General features: G+C 42.9%; 1 protein-coding gene across 4 annotated transcripts in view; it reads left to right on the top strand.

Annotated features, from left to right (window-relative positions):
• VPS35L (VPS35 endosomal protein sorting factor like) overlaps positions 1-25,771 on the top strand; it is a 114,877-nt gene that overhangs the window by 46,872 nt on the left and 42,234 nt on the right. For all 4 annotated transcript variants that reach the window (XR_012380419.1, XM_025855505.2, XM_025855506.2 and 1 more), the window contains 10 exons: positions 1,398-1,475; positions 1,968-2,090; positions 10,831-10,877; positions 11,818-11,929; positions 12,447-12,563; positions 14,945-14,998; positions 18,363-18,443; positions 21,310-21,372; positions 22,550-22,635; positions 24,257-24,337. Coding sequence is in view for 3 of the 4 variants with exons in the window: in XM_025855505.2 (XP_025711290.2) it covers positions 1,398-1,475; positions 1,968-2,090; positions 10,831-10,877; positions 11,818-11,929; positions 12,447-12,563; positions 14,945-14,998; positions 18,363-18,443; positions 21,310-21,372; positions 22,550-22,635; positions 24,257-24,337 (842 nt within the window). In the remaining variant the exon portion in view is untranslated. The remainder of the gene's footprint in view (positions 1-1,397; positions 1,476-1,967; positions 2,091-10,830; positions 10,878-11,817; positions 11,930-12,446; positions 12,564-14,944; positions 14,999-18,362; positions 18,444-21,309; positions 21,373-22,549; positions 22,636-24,256; positions 24,338-25,771) is intronic.

Raw genomic sequence — 25,771 nt, 5'->3', positions numbered from 1 at the left:
CAGCTCATCACCATTGCTTGTCCACTGGGCCTTCCTTTGCTGTCGCCTAACAGATAATTACTGTCTCTTCTACGATATGATTAAGTGGAAGGAAAGACAATAGAACACAGTAGAACTGTGTTCTGACATTTGTTGTTAGTTTTTTTTTTTTTTAATCTGCTTGTCCTTGAAAACATCCTCAATAGCCATGGAGCTGCCCTTGGAATTTAGCACCGCAGTGGATCTCGCATAATTCTTCTCAAAGGAATTCTTCACAGTCTGTAAAAAAAAAAATCATTATTGTTAATCTTCATGACCTCAAGTAGGGGGAGGTGAGTGGCAGAAATCTGTCCCCATTTGAAGAAATCGGGTCCCAGAGAAGCACCTTCTCCTACAAAGTTGTTTTTGTGCTAAAGCAGCAACTTGGAATTGAGGTGTATCTGAGGGGCTTGGTTTAAAGAACAGGATGCTTTTGTTTTGAACACATGAAACACATGAACTCCCCTCCATAGCTCATACCTTTATTTTTCCATCCAGCCCCAGGGCTCTGGCTGCCTTCTCTAGGATTAGCACATTTTTTTTGGCTGGCAATTTTACAGTCTGTTTTTTAAGCAATGAATGCGGGAGCAAGTGGGTTATAGCATTGTTATGCTTCATGCTCGTATTGTATAAAATTGCTTAAAATACGTTAAAAACTTGTCTGCTTCCATGACTGCCCAGCAAAGAATGAATCTGTGTATTTTAACAATGTAACAGTGAAGTCCCAGCTGACCCTCTTCCGCACCAGAGTCTTTTTTGCTTCATTTAATAAAAGTGCAGCCACATGTGTGTTTATCATTTTTTTTGAGAGCAAGAGAATGCTGTATACACAATCTTTTTTTTTTTAAAAGATTTTATTTATTTATTAGAGACACAGCGAGAGAGGGAACACAAGTGGGGGGAGTGGGAGAGGGAGAAGCAGACTCCCCGCGGAGCAGGGAGCCCGATGCGGGGCTCGATCCCAGGACCCTGGGACCATGACCTGAGCCGAAGGCAGACGCTTAACAACTGAGCCACCCAGACGCCCCCTGTATACACAGTCTTAAGAGTACATTCTTCCTTTGTGCCATATTGATTTGTTCTCTTGGTCATCTATTCAGAAATACATTCATTACCTTTGGGAAGTTGCAAAAATGATTACTGCAAATGTTGCCTTTTTTTTCCCATTAAAAATAACTTCTGTGGTTTTTCTTATAAAAGCATCCATGCTTCTTGAATAAGAAAACAGATAAGGAAAAAGAATAAAAACTTTCTGGACTTCTCTGTGCCTACGTTTATTTCCGTGTATGTTTTTAATTTATAACAACGACATCCTACCGTATATATTCTTTGCAACCTGTTTTTCCATAGTCAAGGTAGTTTCTTTTGTTTGGCTCCAGGTGGGAATGGAAGTGGCTCCACATCTCAAAGAAAGCCTGAATAAGAACTTTTTTGACTTCCTCCTCACATTCAAACAGGTAAGAGAACACTGGCAGAACAGCTCATTGACATAAGAGTTACACGATCTTGAATTCACAAAACCCAGTTGGATTTCTAAGTTGAGATTGCCTTAAAGCCCTTTAAATGTGTAAACCCTCGAAAATTACACTCAAGTCTGTTAGACAATTAAAATGTGTTGATTGTACTGAATAAGCAGAGAGAATTAATATGCATGTGTTAACAGGAAATGTCTCCAGTTGATCAGCCTTTCTTCCTCGCATCTGCGGGCTCCATTTTTATCAGGTTATTTCTTTGCACAGCGCACATTCCCAAAACAGCTCAGCCTGGGGACATGGGAAACTTTCTGTGTGTTTTTTCTAGTTTAAAAAAAAACAAAACAAAACCGAGAAACCAGGCTATTTCTCTCGGGGCCATCCAAATGCTTACAAGTATGCACAGTCTGCGAGTTACATGCTCTTCGTTTATTATTATTCCCTTCCTTTTCTGAGTGTTTATTCGGTCTCCTCTAGATTCATGGGGATACGGTTCAGAACCAGCTGGTGGTCCAGGGAGTGGAGCTGTTGTCCTACCTGCCCTTGTACTCGCCTGCTATGGACTGGATCTTCCAGTGCATCTCCTACCATGCCCCCGAGGTAACTGCTGTGTGGCATCAGCGGGAAGTTCACACGGAGGAGAAATGCTGGGGCTCCCTGCTCTTCCATATAGTGTCGTAATGACCTCTCCATCTATGTGCCCGGTCACGTCAACAGGGTTTTCCGTAACAGCGACAACCATACTGCTGCTAGCCACCCGATCCACAGGGCTCACTGTGGTGGCCGGTGCTGTGCACTGTGCTTCCCCTAGATTGTTTTGTTACCAGTACTGGAGGGACGCTCAGCCAGGGCAGACAGACACCTCTGACAGGTCGCAGAGCTCGAAGGTGGTGGTGACTGGGCATACACTGTGCAGTGTGGCTCCAGGGCCAGTGGGTTTCATCACCTCTTCACTAACCTTCATGACCCCCTCTCGTGTTTGTGATAATCCAGGAAGTCGGTAGAGCAGATAATAGTTTCCTTATTTTACAGAGGGAAAGTGAAACTCAGGTGTGTGATTGCGTTGATAAGATTTTTTTCTGTTTTTTTTTTTTTTTAAGATTTTATTATTTATTTGAGAGAGAGAGAGAATAAGCAGGGGGAGGGAGAGGGAGAAGCAGACTCCTGGCTGAGCAGGGAGCCCCAGTGCTGGGCTCAATCCTAGGACCCTGAGATCATGACCTGACCTGAAGGGAGACACTTAACTGACTAAACCCTCTTTTTTTTTTGGTCTAATTGAAGTATTGTTAGGAATTAAAATACAGTCGGAATCATAGCAGAAATATTTTTTTCTTACCCAAGACTGAGAAGTAGAACATCAGTTCCAGTTCGCATAATAACCACCATGATGGATGAAGCTTCTTCAACAGATGGTTCAGAATTTATCCTTTGGGGAGGAAGGAAAGGGGTCTTGCTACAAAACAAGGATGCATAGTGCAGAGCAAAATTCAGGTACACCTGCCTTTTCACAGAGGCTGTAAACATATTGACACCCTAAAGAAAGAGAAAAAAGGACCTGACTTTGATTAAGCACTCCCACTTTTAAGAATATCATGTAGAGGGGCACCTGGGTGGCTCAGTCGGTGGAGCGTCTGCCTTTAGCTCAGGTCATGATCCCGGGGTGTTGGGATTGAGCCCCACGTCGGGCTTCTCGTTCTGCGGGGGGGGGCCTGCTTCTCCCTCTGCCCCTGCTCATGTGCTCTCTCTCTCAAATAAATAAAATCTTAAAAAAAAATCACGTAGACATAATTGGACAAGTGCATAAAGATGCAGGCACGCACCTGTACATACAGATGTGTGGGTTGTTCGGGCTGGCCCAGCATCAGAAACAGCCATCACGAGGGGATTGGGTAGATTGTGGAATCCATATAGATTCAGTGAAATGTGACAGGGCCCACTTACAATGATGGAGGACCACGATGTGCATATGGACCTAAGGGTGCTCACAATAATTGGTGAGTCACAAAAGGAGGTTACACACCTTGCTCTGTGTGTCCTCAGTGGTAGCATGGCCTAGTGTTCAAGTGTGGGCCCTGGAGTCGGAATGCCTGGGTTTGATTCCCAGATCCATTGCTTACAGCTGTCAGGACAGAGGCACAGCCAAGTCCCTAACCACTCTGAGCCTTTTTTTCTTCCATCTGTGAAATGGAGCTTTAATTCTTTTTTTTTCTTTGCACGGGTGGCATAGGACGATCCATTTGCGTTGCTTGGTGGAGTGCCCCACACATAGTACTGGGGCGTTTGTTGTGTTGTCGGGATTGCAAACATGATTTTTATATCTGCATGCAAGAACTGGGGAGGAGGTATGTCAAAATATCACTGGAAGGTGAGATTTTGCATCATCTTAACTTAGTTTCTTGGCCTACCGGTGCCTTCTAACTTTCCAACCAAATGTGCTGCTTTCCTTACATTTTAATTTTCCCAAATCCTAAAGTATGAGGGGAAAAATAGGAGCATCTTATATTTCAGGTGACTTTTTTTTTTTTTAACCATTAAGTTGATTTTAAATCAAGTCAGTATGAATGGAAGATTGTTTGAAAGGCCTTCAGGTGAGGGGGGCACGAGCCTGAGTGTAGAAAGAGAGCCTCCCGACCTGTTCAGCTGAGTGACTGAAACAGGAGCAGGATTGACGTGTTTGAAAATGGGAACACTTAGGTTTTTTTCTCCTTAACAAAAGGCCAAATTGGATTAAAACAAAAGGTACCTGTCATAAGGCATTCTTCCTTTTATTTTAAGCACCAGTAATCTCAAAGGATGGCAGAAGCTGGGAATAGAGGTTTCCCGGGGAGTAAAACTCTAGGAAATCATTACTGAGCCAGAAGAAGTGATTAAAAAAATTAGGTCACCTGAATAATAATAAACTCTGATTCTTGGGGCACTTAAATAAGGAACTTGCAACGTCTCATTAAAAAAATGTTAATCATTTTCAAAATGCAGAAGAATCAATGTCCGGGTAGAAGGTGGTGTTGAAAATGCGTGTGTCTGATGCCTAAAAACTCTCCGAGTGGCTGGGATGTGTCACTTGGGGAGTTAGGCTGTGCCTCCAAAGCAAGGGATTGTCTGTCTGGCTACGGCCGCTGGTAATATACAGGACAGGCAAGCAAGATGGGGGGAAAGGAGAAAAGCCTTCAGCTACGAATATGTCATATGAAATTTCAGATTGAAATTGAAATCCCAAATCCCCAGGAAAAAAAAAATCAGGGAGTGATTATTCAGAAAGGCTTTTTTGTTGTTGTTTGAAGACAGGATTTTTTTCTTTCCCCCTTATACAACTAAAATAAAATGATAGTAAGTAAAAAATGGATTTATGCCCCGAATTTCAGGCACATCCTGCACAGGAGAAAAGTAACCATTTTACAAGATCTGGTTTTGGGTGGTGAAAACAAATCCCTTGGTAAGCTTCTCAGCATTTCAGCAGCTTTTCGTTCATTGGGGGTGGCATGGAAGGTGTAGAAGGAAAAAGGCCTGGTCCTGGACATGAGTGGTGAGTCTCGTCTGACAGGGAATCCCGTGTGGTCTTCACTAAGCCCGAGAGGTGCAGGTTGTAAATGTTGGATGAGTGAAGAGGCAGGTGCACCAGTAGAGGCTGGGGTGGGCAGTTGGGCAGACCTGGGTTCAGACTATGGCTGTGTTGCCTTGGGCTACTTGACGTCTTTTACCAGCTGTAAAATGGGGCTAATAAAAGAAGCTTCCTTGAAGGGCTGTCATGGAGTGACTATGATAGTGCCCATCTGTGCGTGGCCAAGGGATGGGGGCACCAGGCAAAGGGGGTGGCTGCCATCCTTATGTTTGGACTCACTGAAGCAGATGGGGTCTGGGCCGACTTGAAAATCAGGAAATAAGCAGGGGTGGGGTGGGGGGGAGGGCGGGCCAAGGGAAGGGACTGAGGCAAGTAAGAGGCATAATGAGGAGGCCAGCCTTACTGGAGAAGAGTGAGAAATTAGGCTGGTTTGCAGAGGTTGTTGAACATAACGTGGTGGAGATCAGGCAGCTCTTGGAGATTTTTGATCAGGAGAATGATTTGAAACAAGCAGTACTTGAAGATCAAACTGGCAGAAGCAGACCAGACAGATCAGAAAAAGGAGAAGGGTTGGTAGCTGTGGCAAAAAAATGAGAGAATGGATAGGAGAGAATTTCCTAATCAGAAAACATTTCTTAATAAAAATACATATGGAGGGGCGCTTGGGTGGCTCAGTGGGTTGAGCATCCGACTCTTGATTTCAGCTCAGGTCATGATCTTGGGGTCCTGGGATCGCCCCCACTGGGCTCTGTGCTCGGTGGGGAGTCTGCTTGGGGTTCTCCCTCTCCCTCTCCCCGCTCACATGCTCAGTCTCTCTTGCTCTCTCCCTCCTTCTCTTTAAAATAAACAAATTAAAAAAATGTATTCATATTTAGAAAAGACAGAAAAGTAAAAAGGCGAAAAACAGCCACCTAAAATCCTGCTATATTAACATTTTGATAGGTTTCCGTATTAATATTTCTCTGTCCACTCTGGCTTTAGCTCTGTATTTTTATTTTATAGATGAGGATTTTTGTATGCATAATTTTATGGTGCTTTTCCCTCACTTAACGTTAAAACGAATACCTGTTGTTAAGGAAGTTCTCTGACCCTCAGTCATGTCAGGAAGTGTTCAGCGTTGGGTTTGTTGGGTGTGATGAATGGAGGAGGGAGGTGAGTCAGAGATGCTAAGCTTTAGAGCCCTTCACACAGTCACCTCTTTCTGAGGCTCACTGGGGACCAAGCCCTGTTTTAGTTCCTTTAGTTGAGCCACCTTACTTCATTTTCAGCTTCCCTAGGCTAGGTATCATTGTCATCCTCATTTTATAGATGAGGCACCTGAGGCTCACAACTTGCTAAGGTCACACAACTTGAAAGAGTCAAAGCCATGTAGCCATGTTGGCCGTAACTCTGAACCCAGCAGATGTGTTCTCTAAACTCCTCAACTCTTTCTTTCTGGATAACTCTTGTTACTGGTTACACTTAAGGAGGGACTAACAAATCGACTCATGGGACTGTTACCTAATGGGCAAACTATAAATTGCACTTTATTCTAAAATGTGGGGCACCTGGGTGGCTCAGTCAGTTAAGTGTCTGACTTTGGCTCAGGTCATGATCCCCAGGTCCTGGGATGGAGCCCCACATCGGGCTCCCTACTCAGCGGGGAGTCTGTCTGTCCATCTCCCCCAGCTCGTGCTCTCACTATCTCTCTCTCTTAAATAAATAAAATCTTTAAAATAAATAAATAAAATCTTTAAAATAAATAAATAAATAAATACTCTAAAATGTGAGGCTGGTAATGCCAGTCTAAACTAGCCTTAGCCATTGCTGAATCCCTCTGATGCATATAGGTGTATCATTTTCATTCTTTTGAATTAGGAAAAAAAAGTTCCCAGTGAAAGAGAAATGATGAAAAATTTAAAAATTTCTCCTTTTAATTCCTGGAGTATAGGATTTCTTTTTATTCACATTGAAATATTTTCTTTGAGACTTGAGCATATCAAGTCTGGACTGGAGGGAAGGGGCATATGATTTTGCCCACCCTTTACGTGTTTGCTTCATTTAGAAAAATAAGGAAAATATGATACACATATCATTTAATTCTCTGTTTTGTTTGTTTTATGAAGCAGTACTTGTAAACACTGATTGGAAGGTTATGTAGTAAAAGCAGGAATACAAATCTGGGAGCTGCATATGAGTCCATCTCAGTTTAGAAAGCAGAAGTGAGGTGTCAGCTCAACTTCTTTAGTTTTACCTATACTTTTGAAGTACGTAAATAACCCTCATCTGGAGATAACCTTAAAGATCCAGTAGTTAAATACGGTGGTGGTTATAGACATCCATATATGTTAGTGAAATGTCACAAAGACATACCCTTCCCCCGTAGTAAAGTGTGAATGGAAAACCTGGTGAAATATTCTAATTAATTGTATTATCCCAACATCACTTTCCTTGCTTTGATAACACACTCGAGTTAAATAAGATGTCACCATTGGGGGGAGCCAGGTGACTGGTACCCAGGACCTTCTCTATTATTTTTATAATCTTTTATGAGTCTAATTCGCTCAAAATAAAAAAGGCTTAAAAATCTATCAGGAGCAATCTGAACAGTAATGTTATATGCATGGTAGGGATTCCTCAGCCATTAAAAAGAATGAGGCAGATGCGTGTGTGTAGTTACACGGGAAGAGTGAAGCCCATGCTGGATTCTTGAGTCAAAACGGCAAGTTGTGCCCTAAAATGTATATGACTGTTCATTTTTGTAAGACAAAAAAACCCAAACTGGACTTTTATAATAAAAGCTATATATTCACAAGGTATAAACAAAGGCCTAAAAAGAAACATGAAAATGTTGACACTGGTGATCACTAGGAAGCAGGAGTTGGGAGGGAAGGCATTTGCATTTTGCTTAACCGCACGGCGGTAGTGTTTGAGCATTTTTTCCGTAATAAGCATTTCTTATTTTCATAGTTTTTATTTTATTTTTTATTTTATGTTTTTTAAAGGTTTATTAGAGGGTGGGGGGAGGGAGGGGCAGATGGAGAAAGAGAGAGAACCTCAAGCAGACTCCGCGCTGAGCATGGAGCCCGATGTGGGGCTCCATCTCATGACCCTGAGGTCATAACCTGAGCCAAAACCAAGAGTTGGATGCTTACTCGACTAAGCCGCCTAAGCGACCCTATTTTTGTAGTTTTTGTGAAAAACAAATAAATAGATAAATGAGACGTAGGGGCCGTCCAAGTCTCTTGCACCTTCAAGTTCTGATGTGTGTATACAAGCTAATATGCTAAGCTGCACATTTTCCTAGTTCATCCCAGCCAACAGGCTTGTTTCGGTCTCAGTCTGGTTTGAACTGTTGTTTATCTCGTTCTTGCCAAAGGTAATCGATCCTGTTACTTCTCAGAAAAAAAAATTCTGACCTCTAACAGATGTGCCTGGGATCCATATCATGTGGCTCCCTGGACACTTATGGGTACTTCCTATATTCCTATATGATGACCGAGCTTTTTTTTTTTTTTAAAGTTACATATTTGGATACATTTTTAATGCATTCATCTCCTGTGAAGGAAATTTTTAAGCATTTGTCTTAATGGCCAGAATGTTTTGTCCATATGTTGGCATTTACCAACTTTTTTCAGAAGTGGTAGGCCAAGAGCTCTCATTTTTTTGTGTGTGTGTGTGTAAGAGAGAGAATAAGCCACATAAGGGCATGGTTTTCTGTTTGATTTTCTCACTGCCCTGTTCCCAGGGCCTAGGATAGTGCTTAGTGCCTTAAAGTTGCTCCATAAGTAGGTATTGAATGAGTGATTACTTTTGCATGTTGGGCAGTGTTGATGTGACACTCCTACAGGATATCTCTTTCTCAATCTTTTCCAGAAACCACTTTGATATTGGCCTTCAGGAATGACTTTTCAAGTATAAATACCCCATGAGTGGATTAGGGAAACCATTTGTGATACTGGCAGTTTTATTTTCAGTTGGGATGCTGACTATAAGGAACAAACACCTAATTGGCCCTACCAAAATAATTCAGTGTCTTTTCTCACACAGCAAGTGCAGGCTATGGTCCAGGCAGGTTCTGTCCATCTCTCCTCTGTCATCTTCAGGTAGCAAAGTGGCTGTAGCCATTCCAGGCATCACATTGAAACCTGGCAGCATCCAGAGGCAGAAAGATGAAGAATCTACAATTCCTTGGGTTCCTGTTTAAGAACAAGGAAACCTTTTCTCAGAACTCCTGCTGGAAAGCAGCTAGAAATGGGTCATGTGCCCATTGTCTAAATCCCACACTGGCAAAGGGAATGGGGTCACTGTGATCAGTTTGGACCTGTGTTAATTTGCTCAGGCTGTGTCTTCGTCCGTTCTGGCTGTTAAAACAAAATGCCACAAACTGGGTGGCTTATCAATACCAGGTATTGATTTCGTCCAGTTCTGGAGCTGGGAAGTACAAGATCAAGATAAGAGCAGATCTGGTGTCTGGTGAAAGCTTACTTCCTGTCCGTAGACGTCTGTCTTCGCTGCGTCTTCACGTGGCACAAGCGAATTTTCTTGGGCCCCTTTTATAAGGGTATTAATCCCACTCACGAGAGCTCCACCCTCATGACCTGATCACCTCTTAATATCATCACCTTGGGAGTTAGGGGCCATTCAGACCATAGCAGGTTGCCATAATAGACTGGAGGGCTTGAACAACAAAAATTTATTTTCTCACAGTTCTGGAGGCTAGAAGTCCAAGATCAAGGTGCTGGCAGGGAGGGTTGGTTTCTGGTGAGGCTTATCTTCTCACTGTGTCCTCACATGGTCTTCTCTCTGTGCCTGTGTGTTCCTGGTCTCTCCTCTTCTTCTTCTTCTTTTTTTTTTTTTAAGATTTTCCTTATTTATTTGAGAGAGAGAGAGCCCGAGAGCAGGAGAGAGAGTGAGCATGAGCAGGGGGAGGGGAGGGGCAGAGGCAGAGGGACAAGAAGCAGGGAGCCCGACGCAGGGCTTTATCTAGGACCCCAGGATCATGACTTGAGCTGAAGGCAGATGCTTAACTGACTGAACCCCCCAGGCACCCCTCTCTTTCTTTTCTTATAAAGACCTCAGTCCCATTGGATTAGGGCCCCACACTTAGGACCTCACTTCTCACTGATTACATCTCTAAAAGTCCTATCTCCAAACGCAGTCAGTCACATTGGGCATTAGGGCTTCATCATACAAATTGGGAGCGGACCTTATTCAGTCTGTAACAGGCCCCACCCTGATGTTTGTAGGGCAGAGATAGAATCTGAATGAAGTTGGGGTTCTGGGGTATGGGCAGTATCTCCACAGTCAGCTTTCACCTTAATTATTCAGGCAACACCTAGGACACAGCCCGAAGGGGTATAATTGCACTAAAGACCACGGGGGGCCAGATTCCTGCGAATCTCATTTCCACCACTTACTGGGAAGCAGCTTAACGCTTCTGAGCTTTGACTTTCGCTTCTGTGACGTGGGGATAACAGGCAGGCCTCCGAAGACTGCTGTGAAGAGCCAGCAAGAAAAGGCAAGTGCTTATCCTGGTGCCCGGCGAGCTCTCAGTGTCCAGGTTGCTGTTAGTGGCTCTTCAGTCTCAGGGTTGACCTCGTCTGTGCCATTCAAAACCTTCCCCAAACCACTGACCTAAAGGATACCTCTTCCATTGATTTTTGTGAACAACAACAACAACAACAACAACAACAAAAAACAGGAGCTCTTTTAGAAATACGTAATTGTCTTAAGATAGCTCTAAAGCCATTAACGGTGTTCCAGTGAGTAATTATTATCATTATAATTATTTTTAATTAGACTCTGCTAACTGAGATGATGGATAGATGCAAGAAACTAGGAAACAAGTAAGTATTTTATTTTTTTAATTTATTTAAAAAAATTTTTTTTAAAGTAAGCATGGAGATCAATGTGGCGCTTGAACTCACAACCCTGAGGTCAAGACCTGAGCCGAGGTCAAGAGTTGGACGCCCAACAGACTGAGCCACCCAGGTGCCCCAGTATTTTAAAATTCAAAAAACATGGGTTTGGAAGTGGAGCTGGTTGATTTTTTTTTTTTTTTTTGAGCTTGGCATGCTCATGTGGGCGAGAGGATCAGCAGAGCGACAGGATGACAACAGAGGGCAGAAAAGTTGAGTCCAGTCTCCTGGCTTCTGATTCCTGGCTCCACTCTTTCTTAGCTTTGTGAACTGGGGTCATCTACTTGACCTCTCTATGCCTCAGGCTCCTCATCTGTAAAATGGGTTTAGTAATAGTCCTTTCCCCATGGGGCTGTGGTAAGTGGTAGGGTCAAAATAAACTCCGTTTTCCTGTCTTCCAAGCATATGAGGTTTCCTCTCTGCTCTCCCTTCCGTGGTAGATGTCCCTAAGTCACTGTGTCCCCTAGGTCCTAGAACAGTGCTTTTTGTAAGAGGTTGAGATATGTATTTTATATATTTGCAGTTTGGATCAATATTGTGATTTAATGTTTAGTTTTATTAGTGCACCAGCCAACAAAGGCTCAGTTTACATCTGTTTAAATGGATTTGATTGCTTGCTGTCCATCAATCCGGCCAGCCAGCCAGCTACCCATTCATCCAGTCAATTCAACATTTACCGAGTTCCAAATGTGTATAAAACATCGTGTTGTTCTCTAGAGGTTGCCTTTTCACACCAGCCTTTTAAAATTTTTTCCAACTTTACCATTAAAGAGTTCTCAATTCCTCCTTCCCAGCAACGTACATACTTAAAATTAAAGTGGCTTTCATTAAGGGGCAGCTCTGCTGATGTGGGTCGTGTGTCTTACAGCGCCTTGCTGTTGAATTCTGTGATGTCAGCTTTCCGGGCCGAGTTCATCGCCACGAGGTCCATGGATTTCATTGGCATGATTAAAGAGTGTGATGAGTCAGGTTTCCCTAAGGTAGGCTCTTGTGGGAGAACAGATAGGCACTGTTTACCTGAGAGCTGTCGAGGGAGACAGTCCTTGGCCGGGGTGGGGCAGTGGGGGGAGCAGCCCGGGCCAGCAGGAAAACAGGCGAAGGCTCTGTCTCTGAAGAACACGATAGAAGATGAGTTCGTGATTGGGATTGTTAGGCACGTGTCATTGCTGCCAACGAGTCCTAAATCTATCGAATTAGCTCACTGTGAAGTATTTAGGAAAGGCTCAGTCCCCCATCTTTAAAAATGTATCTTCACTCGTTATTTATGAAAAGCTCTGTCCAGCAGAATGTTAGGGCCCACCAATCAGAGCGGTACACGGAGCTGGCTTTGTTCTGAGCAGCTCAGTCGGACTTGCATGTAGGCCTGAGGTAGAACTTCAGGAAGATCATGGGAGGATGAGCCCTGAGATGAGCTCAGTGTTAGAGCCTTCTCCTCTAAGCCTCAAGGTGCTCCGATTTAAAATCCCCAGTATTGTAATGGTTCACTGTTTTTCTTAGCATCTCCTTTTTCGCTCATTGGGGTTAAACTTGGCCTTGGCTGACCCTCCTGAGGGCGATCGACTCCAGATTCTCAATGAAGCTTGGAAAGTCATCACTAAGTTGAAGAATCCACAGGTGGGTGACTATTCAGACCTTAGATCGACTGTGCCTGCCTTTTGTCCAAGTTCTGCAGTATGTTCTTTCCTTTAAAAAAAATTATCTTTTGACTAATCATATGTCTGGGTTTTTTTTTTTTTTTTTAGAAATAATACTTCTTTTAATTGTTTTTGCTAACCTATAGTGGAGAATTGATAGCTCTAAAGATATATTTATTTGGTTTTTGTATCCTAATTATGTCTAATTCTTGAGGCTTCAGGATTTACTAAAAGTGTAAAATTATAAATATTTGAAACTTTAAAAGGCCTATGGCTTTGTAAACAGCATCCAAAGTACAACTGTCTATAGTACTTGGATTTGAAAGTAACAACTGAGTAAGATATTCCTAAATGGAAGATCAGAAGTCAAAACTGTAATTAGCAGAAGGGAATTCCAACTGTTGTCCCTTGAACTGTTGTTCCCTGAGCAGAGACAGCTGGGGCCTCATTCTCCCCCAACTTCAGGTCGGGGAGTCTAGGAAAGATGGACCAGCCAGTGTTAGGTGCCAAAGGTGTGTAGCACCATAGTGCTGGAGGTTTGGGTTGCCCATCTCACCATCCTTGTCGGCAGCACGCCAGCAAGTTTTGCGGCTGCCACTAGGTAAATGGTACTGACTGCCTTTGGCTGAAGGACCGGCTGGGCAGACTTCACACCGCACACCGTTCCTCTCCTGCTAGCAGCATGTCTTAGTTCAGCTGCTATAACAGAACAGCACAGACCAGGGGGCTTACAGACAACAAATTTATTTCTTGCAGTTCTGGGGTTTGCAAGTTTGAAATCAGGGTGACAGCCTGGTCAGATTCCGGTGAGGGCCCTCTTCTGGATTTGCAGACAGCCAGCTTTTCCTCCTCCCTTGGCAGAGAGGGAGAGTGGGCTCTCTGGGGTCTCTTTTATCAGGGCACTAATCCCATTCATGAGGGTTCTGCCCTCATGACCCTATCACCTCCCAAAACCACCTCCTAATGCCAGCACACTGAGGGGCTGGGATTTTCAACACAGGCATTTTGGACGCAAACATCTAGTCCAAAACCCAGCAAATAACTCAATAAGAGTACGTAACATTTGACACAATCATTTACCAAGAAGGAAATATTAGAGTGAGTTCGGTTATAAACCCCTTTCCAGTCACCGCACTTACAATAGTATATTGCGAATACTGGCCTAATTTAGAAATACCAGAGACTTGTTTACCAAATCAAATACTAGGTTAAGTTTAGCAAAACCGTCACTAAACTTCATAAACTAAACTGTTTAACTTAACTGTGATTGGCTAACTGAACAGCTTATTTAGCATGTGTAAAGTCCAGTCCCCGGGCCTCTGATGCCTTTGTGTGAGTGCTTCCAAGCAACCTTGCATCAAAAGGCCACATTGATGGTTTTCTTCAGTCTTGAACTTCACACAGCCTTCGCTTTCCAGTCCGACCTTCAGATGTTCCTGGCTTTTCTTTTGTGAACGAGATAACTATTTTCTTCCTTCTTCATTTCTTCTTTCTTTCCCTTAAAGTGTAGGAACAGAAGAGACACGCTCGAGCGCTTGGTTTCCCCACCTTGAGTGTCTTCTGGGGCACGCAGCCGTACCTAGCTATTCACTGCCATTTCCATGACCATCCCATGGGCTCTCTGTGGGCCCTCCCCCCTACTTGAATCTAACACGTAATTTCTTACTTGAAATCTTCAGTGTTTTCTTAGCCTTTTTACAACATACACATCACCCCTCTATCAGAAAAATGGTTTATTTTTTAAAGGTAGGAAGCCCGTTTGTTTTTTTTTTTCTCAGAACGTGCAAAAATCACATTTAATTCTGGTCTTCATTTTTTTTTAAGATTTTATGTATTTATTTGACAGAGAGACAGTGAAAGAGGGAACACAAGCAGGGGGAGTGGGAGAGGGAAAAGCAGGCTTCCCACTGAGCAGGGAGCCCGATGCGGGGATTGATCCCAGGACTCCGGGATCATGACCTGAGCTGAGGGCAGACACTTAATGACTGAGCCACCCAGGCGCCCCTAATTCTGGTCTTCAACCAGATCCACCATCAATGTCTCTGCTGAGGTGTGGCCCAGACTCATGACTTTTATCTCCACTGCCTTTCAGTTCTTCCCAGATTCTATCTTGGCCCAAGTAGCAATTCTGGAATGTTAGTTAGTTTCGTGCAACTGCTGTATTTCTATAACTTGCTTCTTAGGGTAAAATATATCGGTGGGCTAGACTTTTCTGTAGATGAACCAACCAGTCTTGAAATTCCTATCACTTACCTCTTTTAATTGTCAGAGCTCTTGAAGGGGTTTGTACGTGATGAGCTTTTACCATAAGGCCCCTCAGGGTGTTCTTATCGTCAAGCCATTTTTGCTTTTTCTCTGCAGGACTACATTAACTGTGCCGAAGTGTGGGTGGAGTACACTTGCAAGCATTTCACGGTATGTGTGGCCTGCGGTATTGTTTCTGGAAGAGTTATGTTTTTATTCATGTTTATAATAATGAACGAGGCTAACTGAGGCATTTAGGCATTTTACAATGGTAATTGTCCTTAATTTATAAAAATCACATCCTTTATGTTACACTGCGGTAGAGCATGAATATGTGCATTTTTTTAAAAAGATTTTATTTTTATTTATTTATTTTTATTTATTTGACAGAGAGAGAGACAGCCAGAGGGGGAACACAGCAGGGGGAGTGGGAGAGGGAGAAGCAGGCTTCCCGCGGAGCAGGGAGCCCGATGCGGGGCTTGATCCCAGGACCCTGGGGTCATGACCTGAGCCGAAGGCAGACGCTTAAGGACTGAGCCACCCAGGCGCCCCTGAATATGTACATTGTAACAAAAGTATTCCATACTCACGTGTAAATTGGGGAAATGCTCCCTTATACCAAGGGAAGCAGTTTTTTTCACCATCGGAAACCTTAAGATGCTTACTTGCTAAAGCGCATTGTGACTCTCCCTGGGGGGTCCATTCAGTACCATTTCCACATATTTGACTTGTGTGTAATTTTTTTTCTAAGCAGAGGCACTTCTTTTCCTGTGCCCATACTGGAATCTTAGTTTGGGAAATAACTGGGCTTGCCAAGTAACAGAGATTTTAGAAGCAGGCACACCTGGGTTCAAATCCTGTTGCCAGAATCCAAATTTTCATCAGCTTTTAAAAACCGAAGTATAGCATATATGCAGAAAAATGCATGTATTGTAAGTTTGCTACCTAATGAATCTTGAGGAAGTACATCCATGTGATCATGGTCCATAGAAGCAGGGAATAACTCCCCGAAGCCCCCTGAACTGTGCTCTCAGTCACAGTCCCCAACCGTTGGAAGTTGAAGGCAGCCACCATTTGGGCCTTTAAATTGGTTTTGGCCTTGTTTTAAGCATTATGTAAGTGCTGCTCTGTTGATTTTGTTTCTTTGGTCCAATTTTGGTTTTATGCTTTATTTTGGAAACTTCAGACATGATATTCCTTGAACTCATCACCCAGAAATGATCAACTCATGACAGATCTTGTTTCATTTAGATCTTTACCCCTTCTCTCCACCCCTGGGTTATTCTGAAGCAAATCTCAAACACCGTGTCTTCACCTGCCAGTTCTCAGCACATATATGTAAAATATAAGATTCCCTTTTCTGAAACCAAATCCTGACTATCTTAACTAAAAAAAAAAAAAAAAATACTGCTTTTAATATCCTTAAAAATCAATGATCAGATGTCCCCAGTTGTCTTGCAATTTTTTTTAGAGTTTATTGTTCAGCTGGGATTAAAATAAAGCCTGTACATTGCTGTAGACTTCTTAGGGTTCTTTTAAACTGTAAATTCTCTCTCTTTCCCCCCCCTCCTTCCTTTCCCTCCCCCCCCCCCATCTGTGATTTATTTGTTGAAGAAATTGGGATCCTTGTCCTGTAGAGTTTCCCAGTCTAGACCAGCTAGTTGCATCTGGTGATGGTGTTCTTTTGCTGTCAATATATCCTGCCAATCAGCAGTTAGTTCTAGAGACTTCATCAGCTTCAGATTAGAGTTTCTGGCACTGTGGGTGGTGGTTGGGCGCTTCTCCTGGGAAGCTCACAGTATCAGGCTGTCTCTCTATAACGTGGGCAGCCACCGAAGCTCGTTGCATCTCACTGTTTCTCAGGGGCTGCAAAATGGTGATACCTGGAATTACAATCAACTCTTCTCTGTTCATTAGCTGGGATACTTGTAGAAAGAGAAACTTTTCACGCCGGGTGTTTGGTTACTCTGAGGTACAGCTTGTGCAGAAAAGGCAGGGATGCTGCTGGTTTGTTTCCTTTCCCTTACTAGTTTTAGAATGAGGCTTGATTCCTCAGCATCCCCAAAGGTGACCAGTGAGTAGTAGTTGTTGGTGTCTTTAGGAGCACATGGATTTAAATATACTTGAATTACATCATTCTTACTGACGCTCATTTGTCCCTTCTTTGTCCAGTGGATGGCTTTTCAGGTTGGCTCCTGAGTCCTTCTGACATGTTCTCCGTAGTCTTTGATGCCTTCCTTGCTTTCTCTTATAAGATGTTGTAGGCTCCCTGGCATAGTTCTTCTTTTTTTTTTTTAATTTTATTTTATTATGTTATGTTAATCAGCATCAGCTGTTTCTCCAAGGAGCTCTGGTTCCTTTCAGTGCCATTGTCAGTTTTTTTTTTTTTTTAAGCTGTGTGACCCTAGCTAAGTCATGTAACTTCCTGAGCTCCACTTCCTCATCTCTAAAATGGGGGATAAACATGTCCGTGCCAGGGAGTTTAATGAGCATTAGGCAAGAGAGTAAACATAATGGCAACTATTTATTTATTTATTTTTTTAAAGATTTTATTTATTTATTTGACAGAGAGAGAGCACAAGTAGGCAGAGAGGCAGGCAGAGGGAGAGGGAGAAGCAGACTCCCCGCTGAGCAGGGAGCCTGACCCTGGGATCATGACCTGAGCCGAAGGCAGCCGCTTAACCAACTGAGCCACCCAGGCGCCCCAATGGCAACTATTTAGATAACAAATATCAAATACCAGGCGCCTTACCTGTGAGCTATGCAGCTTCAGAGAGACCTTGCCAGGAGGCTTCATTCTTCCTGTTATAAGGACCAGGGGTCAGCATACCTTTTCTGTGGTGAGCCAGACAGTAAATATTTGATGTGTTGTGGTCCATACGATCTCTGTCACAAGTATCCAACTCTATCATTGCAGCATGTGAGCAGCTACAGACAATATATGAGTGAGTACAGCTGTGTGTTCCAGTAAACTTGATGCACACTGAAATTTGAATCTCATATTTTTGTCATGAAATATTATTCTTCTGGTTTGAACGTAAAAATCATTTTTATCTCGTGGGCTGTATAAAAACAGGCCCAGGGCTGGATTTGGGCCGTGGTTGGTTGACCCCCTGATAGAGATGACAAAAGCCAAGGTGGGCATCGAGGTCACTCAGCTTGTAGGGGCTGAGTCCGCGCACTTCCCACAAGGCCGCACTGTGCCGTCCGCCAGCACCAGGGGAGCGGCCTGGGACAGGCAGGGACAGAGTGGCACGGCTGATTTTAACAGCACTCAGGGAAAGCAGCGGGGATAGTGTAACACCCCAGAACCTTTGAGAACAATGTTTTAGTCCTGACCTGGTGCAGAAGTAGTTACCTTCAGGGCTATGATATAGGTGGGAGTTCTCCCTTAATATTATTTCCAGCAGAAGATTTGAAACTGTTTCCTGGAAAGTATGTGGTATGTTCTGAAAATGTTAGTCCTTTCCCCCAGAAAAGTGGTCAGTGACTGCCTTTCAGTGTCTAACACAGGTTTATCCCCCCCCCCCCTTAGAAACGAGAGGTGAATACTGTTCTGGCTGATGTCATCAAGCACATGACTCCAGATCGTGCATTTGAAGACTCCTACCCTCAGGTAACAGCTTTGCTTTCCTGATTTCCACACTGTTAGGAATTGTACTCTGTTGAATCACATAGGCATGTTGCATGGGTCAAGCTGTAAAGTCAGATAATCCTGGGTTCAAATCCTAGCTCTGCCATATCATCGCCATCTGCCCTTCACTCCACTACTTAACCTTGTTGTGCCTCAGTTTCCTCACTTGTAAAATGGGGCTAATAGTCCTACACTCAGAGTGGCTATGAGGATTGCATGAAATATGATATGAGATGCCCTGGCACAGTTGCTTGGCACCAGTAAGTAAGGGGCCTGTGTTTTCCAGTTAAACTATTATTTGGAAGTAGTTAAGCTTATTGGAAAATAGAAAGAATAGTTCAGAGAACTCCCATTATTATGATTATTTTTTAAAGATTTTATTTATTTATTTGACAGGGAGAGACAAAGAACACAAGTAGGGGGAGTGGGAGAGGGAGAAGCAGGCTTCCCGCGGAGCAGGGGGACCGATGCGGATCCCAGGACCCTGGGATCATGACCTGAGCCAAAGGCAGACGCTTAACTGACTGAGCCACCCAGGCACCCCTGAACTCCCATTATTTTTTTTTTTTAAGATTTTATTTATTTATTTGAGAGAGAGAGAACGAGAGATAGAGAGCATGAGAGGGAAGAGGGTCAGAGGGAGAAGCAGACTCCCCGCTGAGCAGGGAGCCCAATGTGGGACTCTATCCCGGGACTCCAGGATCAGGACCTGAGCCGAAGGCAGTCGCCCAACCAACTGAACCACCCAGGTGCCCTCCCATTATTTTTTAGTCAGATTCACCAACTGTGAACATTTTCCATGTTTGCTTTATCATTATCATATGTACACATATGCACTATATGTGTGTAAATTTTTTTCTGGCTTCTTTGAGGAAGAAACAGTTGCATACATCATCTACTTTGCCTCTGAAGAATTCAATGAATATTTCCTAAGAACAAGGACATTCTCCATATAACCAGTTCGATTATCGACTCTAGAGAATTTAACATTAATACCTTATTGTCTCCTCCACAGTCCAATGTCCTTGATAGCAGATTTTTTCCTCTTCCAATACAGAATCCAGCGAAGGTTCATTTACTGTCAAGTAACTTTCAACCTAATTAAGATTTTATTTTTTATTTAATAACATGACGTTCTGGCGCTTATTGCAATCAATTTTTAGCTTCACTTAGTAGAAGAAAATTAATTACATGTTCTTGTAAGAAGGTTAGAATTCTAACATTTTGGTAAGAGTGTTTTCACCATTTGCTAATTAAAATAGTTCATCATTAGAATTTATTGAATAGGCACTGAATACCTGACATTTTTCTCGGGGTGATAGTCTTGCACAACAGGCTCTTGGTAAGCATCACTGAGTAAATGAACCGTGTAAAGGAGATGGGTCATACCCTTGTGGGTCGGCAAGATCTTGGGTGCATATGAAGACTGAGATGCATTAGAATTTTTGTTGAGGAATATTTAGTAAGACCTTGACTCCTAGGGACCCATTTAATTGAAGACTTTAACATAATTTTAATGCAGTCCGTTCCTAAGAGAGAGAGGAATAATTACATTATACAATTCTGTCATATCTAGAAGCAATTTATGAAAGGTACCCCAGGGGTCAGCCTGCATTCTGGATAGCCACCCATATGAGTTGTGAGCCCCTTGTCTTAAGCGATTTATTTTTTTTTATTTTTTTATTTTTTTAAAGATTTTATTTGACAGAGAGAGACACAGCGAGAGAGGGAACACAAGCAGGGGGAGTGGGAGAGGGAGAAGCAGGCTTCACGCGGAGCAGGGAGCCCGATGCGGGGCTGGATCCCAGGACCCTGTGATCATGACCTGAGCCCAAGGCAGACGCTCAACGACTGAGCCACCCAGGAGCCCCGTCTTAAGCGATTTAAACAAATGATTTTAACAGCAGTGTTTTTAGTGTAAACAAAAGTACCTGTCAGTAAATTTTCTCTTCTGGACAGTAACCGGGGGCGGAGGTTTATATTTTCCTTAGAAAAAACACCTCTGTGGTTCTCCCTGTCAACAGGACTGTGTGTATCTCAGGGTGGTGGGGGGTAGACATCAGTACGTGAGTATCTGGAGCTGACCTTAGAGACTGTGCCATCATCCTTGGGTAATGATGTGGCCTTTGACTCCACCAGCAAACTCTGTTCATTGCTTCTCCACAGAAGTTGTCAAAAAACACAGGGCCATGATGGGCTGGAACAGGGGTGTGCCAAGTATGACCCATGGACCAAATGTAATGCAGCCCACCACCTGTTATTGTGAATGAAGTTATATTGGATCCAGCCATGCCCATTTGCTTACATGCTCTCTCTGGCTGCTTTTGAGCTGCAGTAGCCGTGTTGAGTAGTTGTAATGGCTCTGTGGCCCTTTGACGAAGCTGTTTGCCCCCCCCTTGAATATTCATAGCTGACTTTATAATAGACAGCTTTCCAAGGAAAGGCACTACACTGCTGTAAGCACGTTACACGAACCATCCCATTTAACCCTCACAGTGAGCCAGGTACTGCTTTGCTCTCCATTTTACAGAGGAGGAAGATGAGGCTGGGAAGTGGCTTCCCCAAGACTACAGAGTAAAATGGGCAAACTCAGACTGAGACAGGGCCTAACCTCTAACCCCCAGTAATCTCCCGTTCCCAAGTCACCCAGCTTTCCCTTATTGTAATTGTAATTTCAAATTATGAAAGAAGGTTGCCTTTTAGAAATACCCAACTTTTGGAATGCCTGGCTGGATCTCGGGGTTGTGAGTTTGAGCCCCACGTTGGATGTAGAGATTACTTAGAAATAAAATCTTGAAAAAATATATCCAAGTTTTATTAATGATGTGTTTTCTGTTCGGTTTTGCAGCTTCATTCAATAATTAAGAAAGTGATTGCCCACTTCCACGATTTCTCCGTGCTTTTCTCAGTGGTAAGTAGCATTCCTTAATTACCTTTGGAAATCTGTGTCTCAGTCAGAGGTTCACTTAGTGTCTCGGTCATGTTTTCATGGTGTCCGAAGCCAAAAGAAATACTTAACAGTTCCCTTTAGAAAGTAGTTAGGTCTAAACAACTTCAGTATTTATGGCATAACAACTTAATCAGCATTCGAAAAATGAGTACCCAGACGGAGAGAAAAATATTATCTTTCTTTCTTTCATGACTCGCTCTTGGAATGTTTGCCCCTCTTGAACAGCACACAGCTTCTCAAACCTGGGAGTCAGACTGGGTGTTCTCTTCCACACTGATTTTCACAGGACACTTGCTTTTTATCACACATACAGTCTAACGTTGAAACTCTGGAGTACGTCAAACTAATTGTTGTCTCATTGTCTGACAGTTGAAATTTTTGTTATGTGTCCCTCACATTTTAAAATACCCCACACCCCTTCACACTGGCTGCCTTGCCCTGGGCAAGTACAAATCTAGAGGATTCTCTTCCCTGTCACGCCTCCCTCTTTGGGTTTCCATTCATGTACACTCACGGAACTGTTTGTTTCTTGTTTATTTTAAAAATAGAACCTCTTATTTTTTGGAGATTCTCCATACCCCAAGCACTGTGCTGGAACTTTGCATGCGTTGCCTCGTACCATTTTCACAACACCGCTAGGAAGTAGGAGCAGTTAGAATTCTCACTTTACAGTTGGGAAAACTGATGCTGGAGGAGGTGGAATAACTTGAGTAAGGTGGCACAGTTTTGTTTGGTTTTTTTTTTTTTTTTTTTAGGTGGCACAGTTAGTAAATGTAGAGTCAGGCTGTGGGGGCCACTCTGAACAACTGGCTCTCCTTTCTCTGATCAGTACAGTCGTAAAAAAGAAGCCCACCTTGTGTGTTGTTACCTGGAGAAGCCCATGGTCATCTGAAGCTTGCCCAGATGGTTCCCAGAATGTTCACTGGCCCCAGTCCTGACCCCTGGGGCGTGTCAGTGGTTTTAACCCTACGAGCTTTCACAAACCTGCTTTCAGGTGGGTCCTTCTCTGACCTGCCTCAGAGAGATGAATAGCTCTTTCTCTGCTCTGACCTTCAAAGAAAAAGTGACTCAACAAATCCCTTCAGCAACTTGTGTAAATTGCATGGAGAGTGTTTTGGTTTTTTTGTTTTGTTTTTAGGAAAAATTTTTGCCGTTTCTGGACATGTTTCAAAAAGAGAGTGTGCGGGTGGAGGTTTGCAAGTGCATCATGGAAGTTTTTATCAAGTAAGTGTAACACGGTGTCACCAGAAGCTTGGATTCCCGATGCCCCTGTGAAGCATATGGATAAGAATCACTCTGTGTCCTTGGAGGCCTAATGATCTGTATGCATTTAACATCTAAAATAACATGGAGAGGAAAAACACATTACAAGGAGCAGTCATGATAAAAGTTTGTAATTAGTGCCTAAGAAGACAAAGCCATAAGTAGTAGTTGGAGCCTGGCCATCACCTACATTGTATTCTGATGTGTTTTTGGAAGGAGCAATCTGTTAATGAACTACTTAGGGAGTAACATTTTAAAAGATAAAAATAAAGTCATACTTGTCAAGGTCACAGAGCTAGAAAGCTTTCCGTCTTCAATGCCTTAGATTTGTGATTGATTTTTTTTTTTTAAAAAGGTTGGGGTTTCTTTTTTTTTTTTTTAAGATTTTATTTATTCATTTGAGACACAGAGATAGAGAGAGAGAAAAAGCATGAGCAGGGAGAGAGGCAGAGGGAGACGCAGGCTCCTCGCTGAGCCAGGAGCCCGATGTGGGGCTCGATCCCAGGACCCTGGGATCATGACCTGAGCCGAAGGCAGACGCTTAACCATCTGAGCCACCCAGGTGCCCCTTTGTGATTGATTTTTAAATTCAGTTGCTTTCCTTTTGACTAAATCTGTGTTTCCCCAAACAACCTACTGTTGGTGGTACAGGAAATAATTCTAGGTGGCACGTGGAGGAGAGATTTTGATTTTGATTTGAAAACTTGTATATTTAAAGTGTATTCAATATACAACTAGTTTAATTGGTGTTTTCATGTATTTTTTTTAGGACAGAATTAAATTTAAAAAGTTAAAGTTGCTTTATTTTTTAAAGATTTTATTTATTTATTTGACAGAGAGAGAAAGCACAAGTAGGAAGAGAGGCAGGCAGAGGGAGAAGCAGACTCCCCGCTTAGCAGGGAGCCCAATGGAGGGCTCGATCTTAGGGCCCTGAGATTAAGACCTGAGCTGAAGGCAGTGCTTAACTGACTGAGCCACCCAGGTGCCCCTAAAGTTGCTTTAAATATTAAATATATAGATATGGTAAAATAAAGTGTGTTAAGATGGAACTTAAATAACCCTGGTTTGGAAAATTGAGTTAGATGTTGCTTGAATAATGTATGTTTTAAGCTTTCCTTGTGTTGTCTTCCTGAAATATTAATTCCATATGCTTGGAAACAAATATACTTCCTTTACTTACATAAAGATTTGTTATAAGACCTTGTCCTTCTGTATTATTTGAAAAGCCAAATTACAATTTTGCCTGGCACTTAACACAGTTGTAAATGGGTTGTGGACTGCTTTAGAAAGAAATGTAAAAAAAATCAGGTCTGCCCATTGCCTGGCTTAGAAATGCAGCAGCTTTACCATGATTTGGTAGGATTTACCATGATTTTAGGAGAAGTTATAATATGTGTAGAAAAGCAAACTTGTTATTGAAGGAAGAATTAAGAGTAAAACCAGAACATTGCCCATTACATGTTCAATGCCAACTGGGTAATTTGCTATTTCTCAAATAGATGTGATAGAGGAGAAACTCAGCCCATGCCTTCATTGCTGTGAGTGAACATAACTTATACTGTTGTCTTTAAATGTCTTGTAGGCATCAGCAAGAGCCCACAAAGGACCCTGTGATTCTGAATGCCCTTTTGCACGTGTGCAAGACCATGCATGACTCTGTGAAGTAAGCCACGCTTAAGGCTGAAACATAACATGGATTGGGTCTTAATACCACATAATGGTACATTGGGGAATTACTGCATTAAGCTGCCACTGTGGATACTATTATTTTATGGGGTCTATTAAAATTCTTGCTAATGAGGACATTCCAGTCTAGGAGAAGAGAGAGGCTGAGGGTAACCTTCCTGAGAAAATGAAATGGCAGGTCTTTTTTTTTTTAAAGATTGATTTGAGAGAGAGAGAAAGCAAGAGCGAGTCAGGGGGAGGGGCAGAGGGAGAGAATCTTCAAGCAGACTCCACGCTGAGCACAGAGTCTGATGTGGGGCTCGATCCCACAACCCTGAGATCGTGATCTGTGCTGAAACCAAGAGACACTCAATCGACTGCACCACCAAGGCGTGCCGAGATGGCAGATGTTTTTACAAAGGGATATCTGTTGAGAGGAAAAGGCGTGAACTCAAACTCCACCTCTCTTGGAGATTTGAGAGCAGCAGATACAATAATAATGAGTTCACTCATCCAGTAACATAGTCTTTACATTTTTTCTCGTTATTAGCTAATTACTTGAAATTCAAATGAAATAGCTTTTCTTCCTTACATGAAGGGCTCTAGGTGTTTGGTAGACCTGAGGCTCAGTCCTGTGCGTTAGCCTTACCTCTGGATCAGAGGCCAAACTATCACTCCTTTGCTTTCTAGTTTTTTTCTGTTACATGTTTCCATTTGATTGTGTTTGAAGCAGTTCCTGCTCATTTGTGGCTGAAATTTTAGTCCCCACAGAATTTTTAAGCACAGCAGCTTGAGTCATTGGAAAATGTTACAAGAATGGAGAAAACGGTTTTAGAACTTAACCATCAGCAAGATGAATTGTATTTCTTTTTTTTTCTTCTGAATTTTGGAATCTTTATTTTCATGATCTTGTGTTGTCAGCCTCGTGAATAGTTACCAAAATCAAAATATCAAGACTTTTTCTAGTACATGGAACCAACCGATAGGCTTTTTAGTTGGACAAAAATAGAAATAAAGGCACAAAACACATCAGAAAGGCACTTGTCTTAGTAGGATACTGGGTTTTAGCTTCGGTAAAATAGAAAGTTTATTTCTCTCTTGCTAAAGGTGTGAGATCAGATGGGGTAGGGCCCCTCTGCTGTAGAGCACCATCCAGGTTCCTTCTGTCTTGTTGTTCGGCCATTCCTCTGGGGTGTTGCCCTTGTCTTGCTGGGGGAAGCTGGCTTACCTCTACCATGTCCACGTACAGCCTGCGGGCATTGGAGGATAGTGGTTTTCTTTCTGCGAGAAACTTGGGCAGCTCACCCTCACTTGTGCTCACATCCCATTGGCCAGAACTGTCCTATGGTCGTACCCAACTACAGAGGGGGCTGGGAAATGGAATCTCAAAGAATGAAAGGAACATTGCTTTGTTAGTGGATGGAATGCAGTC

Source organism: Callorhinus ursinus, unplaced genomic scaffold, assembly GCF_003265705.2.
Source record: "Callorhinus ursinus isolate GAN/ISIS: 27379988/994484 unplaced genomic scaffold, GSC_fseal_2.0 scaffold13, whole genome shotgun sequence".
NCBI lineage: Eukaryota > Metazoa > Chordata > Mammalia > Carnivora > Otariidae > Callorhinus > Callorhinus ursinus.
The sequence above is the reverse complement of the archived record's forward strand: the minus strand, read 5'-3'. Positions and strand labels throughout refer to the sequence as shown.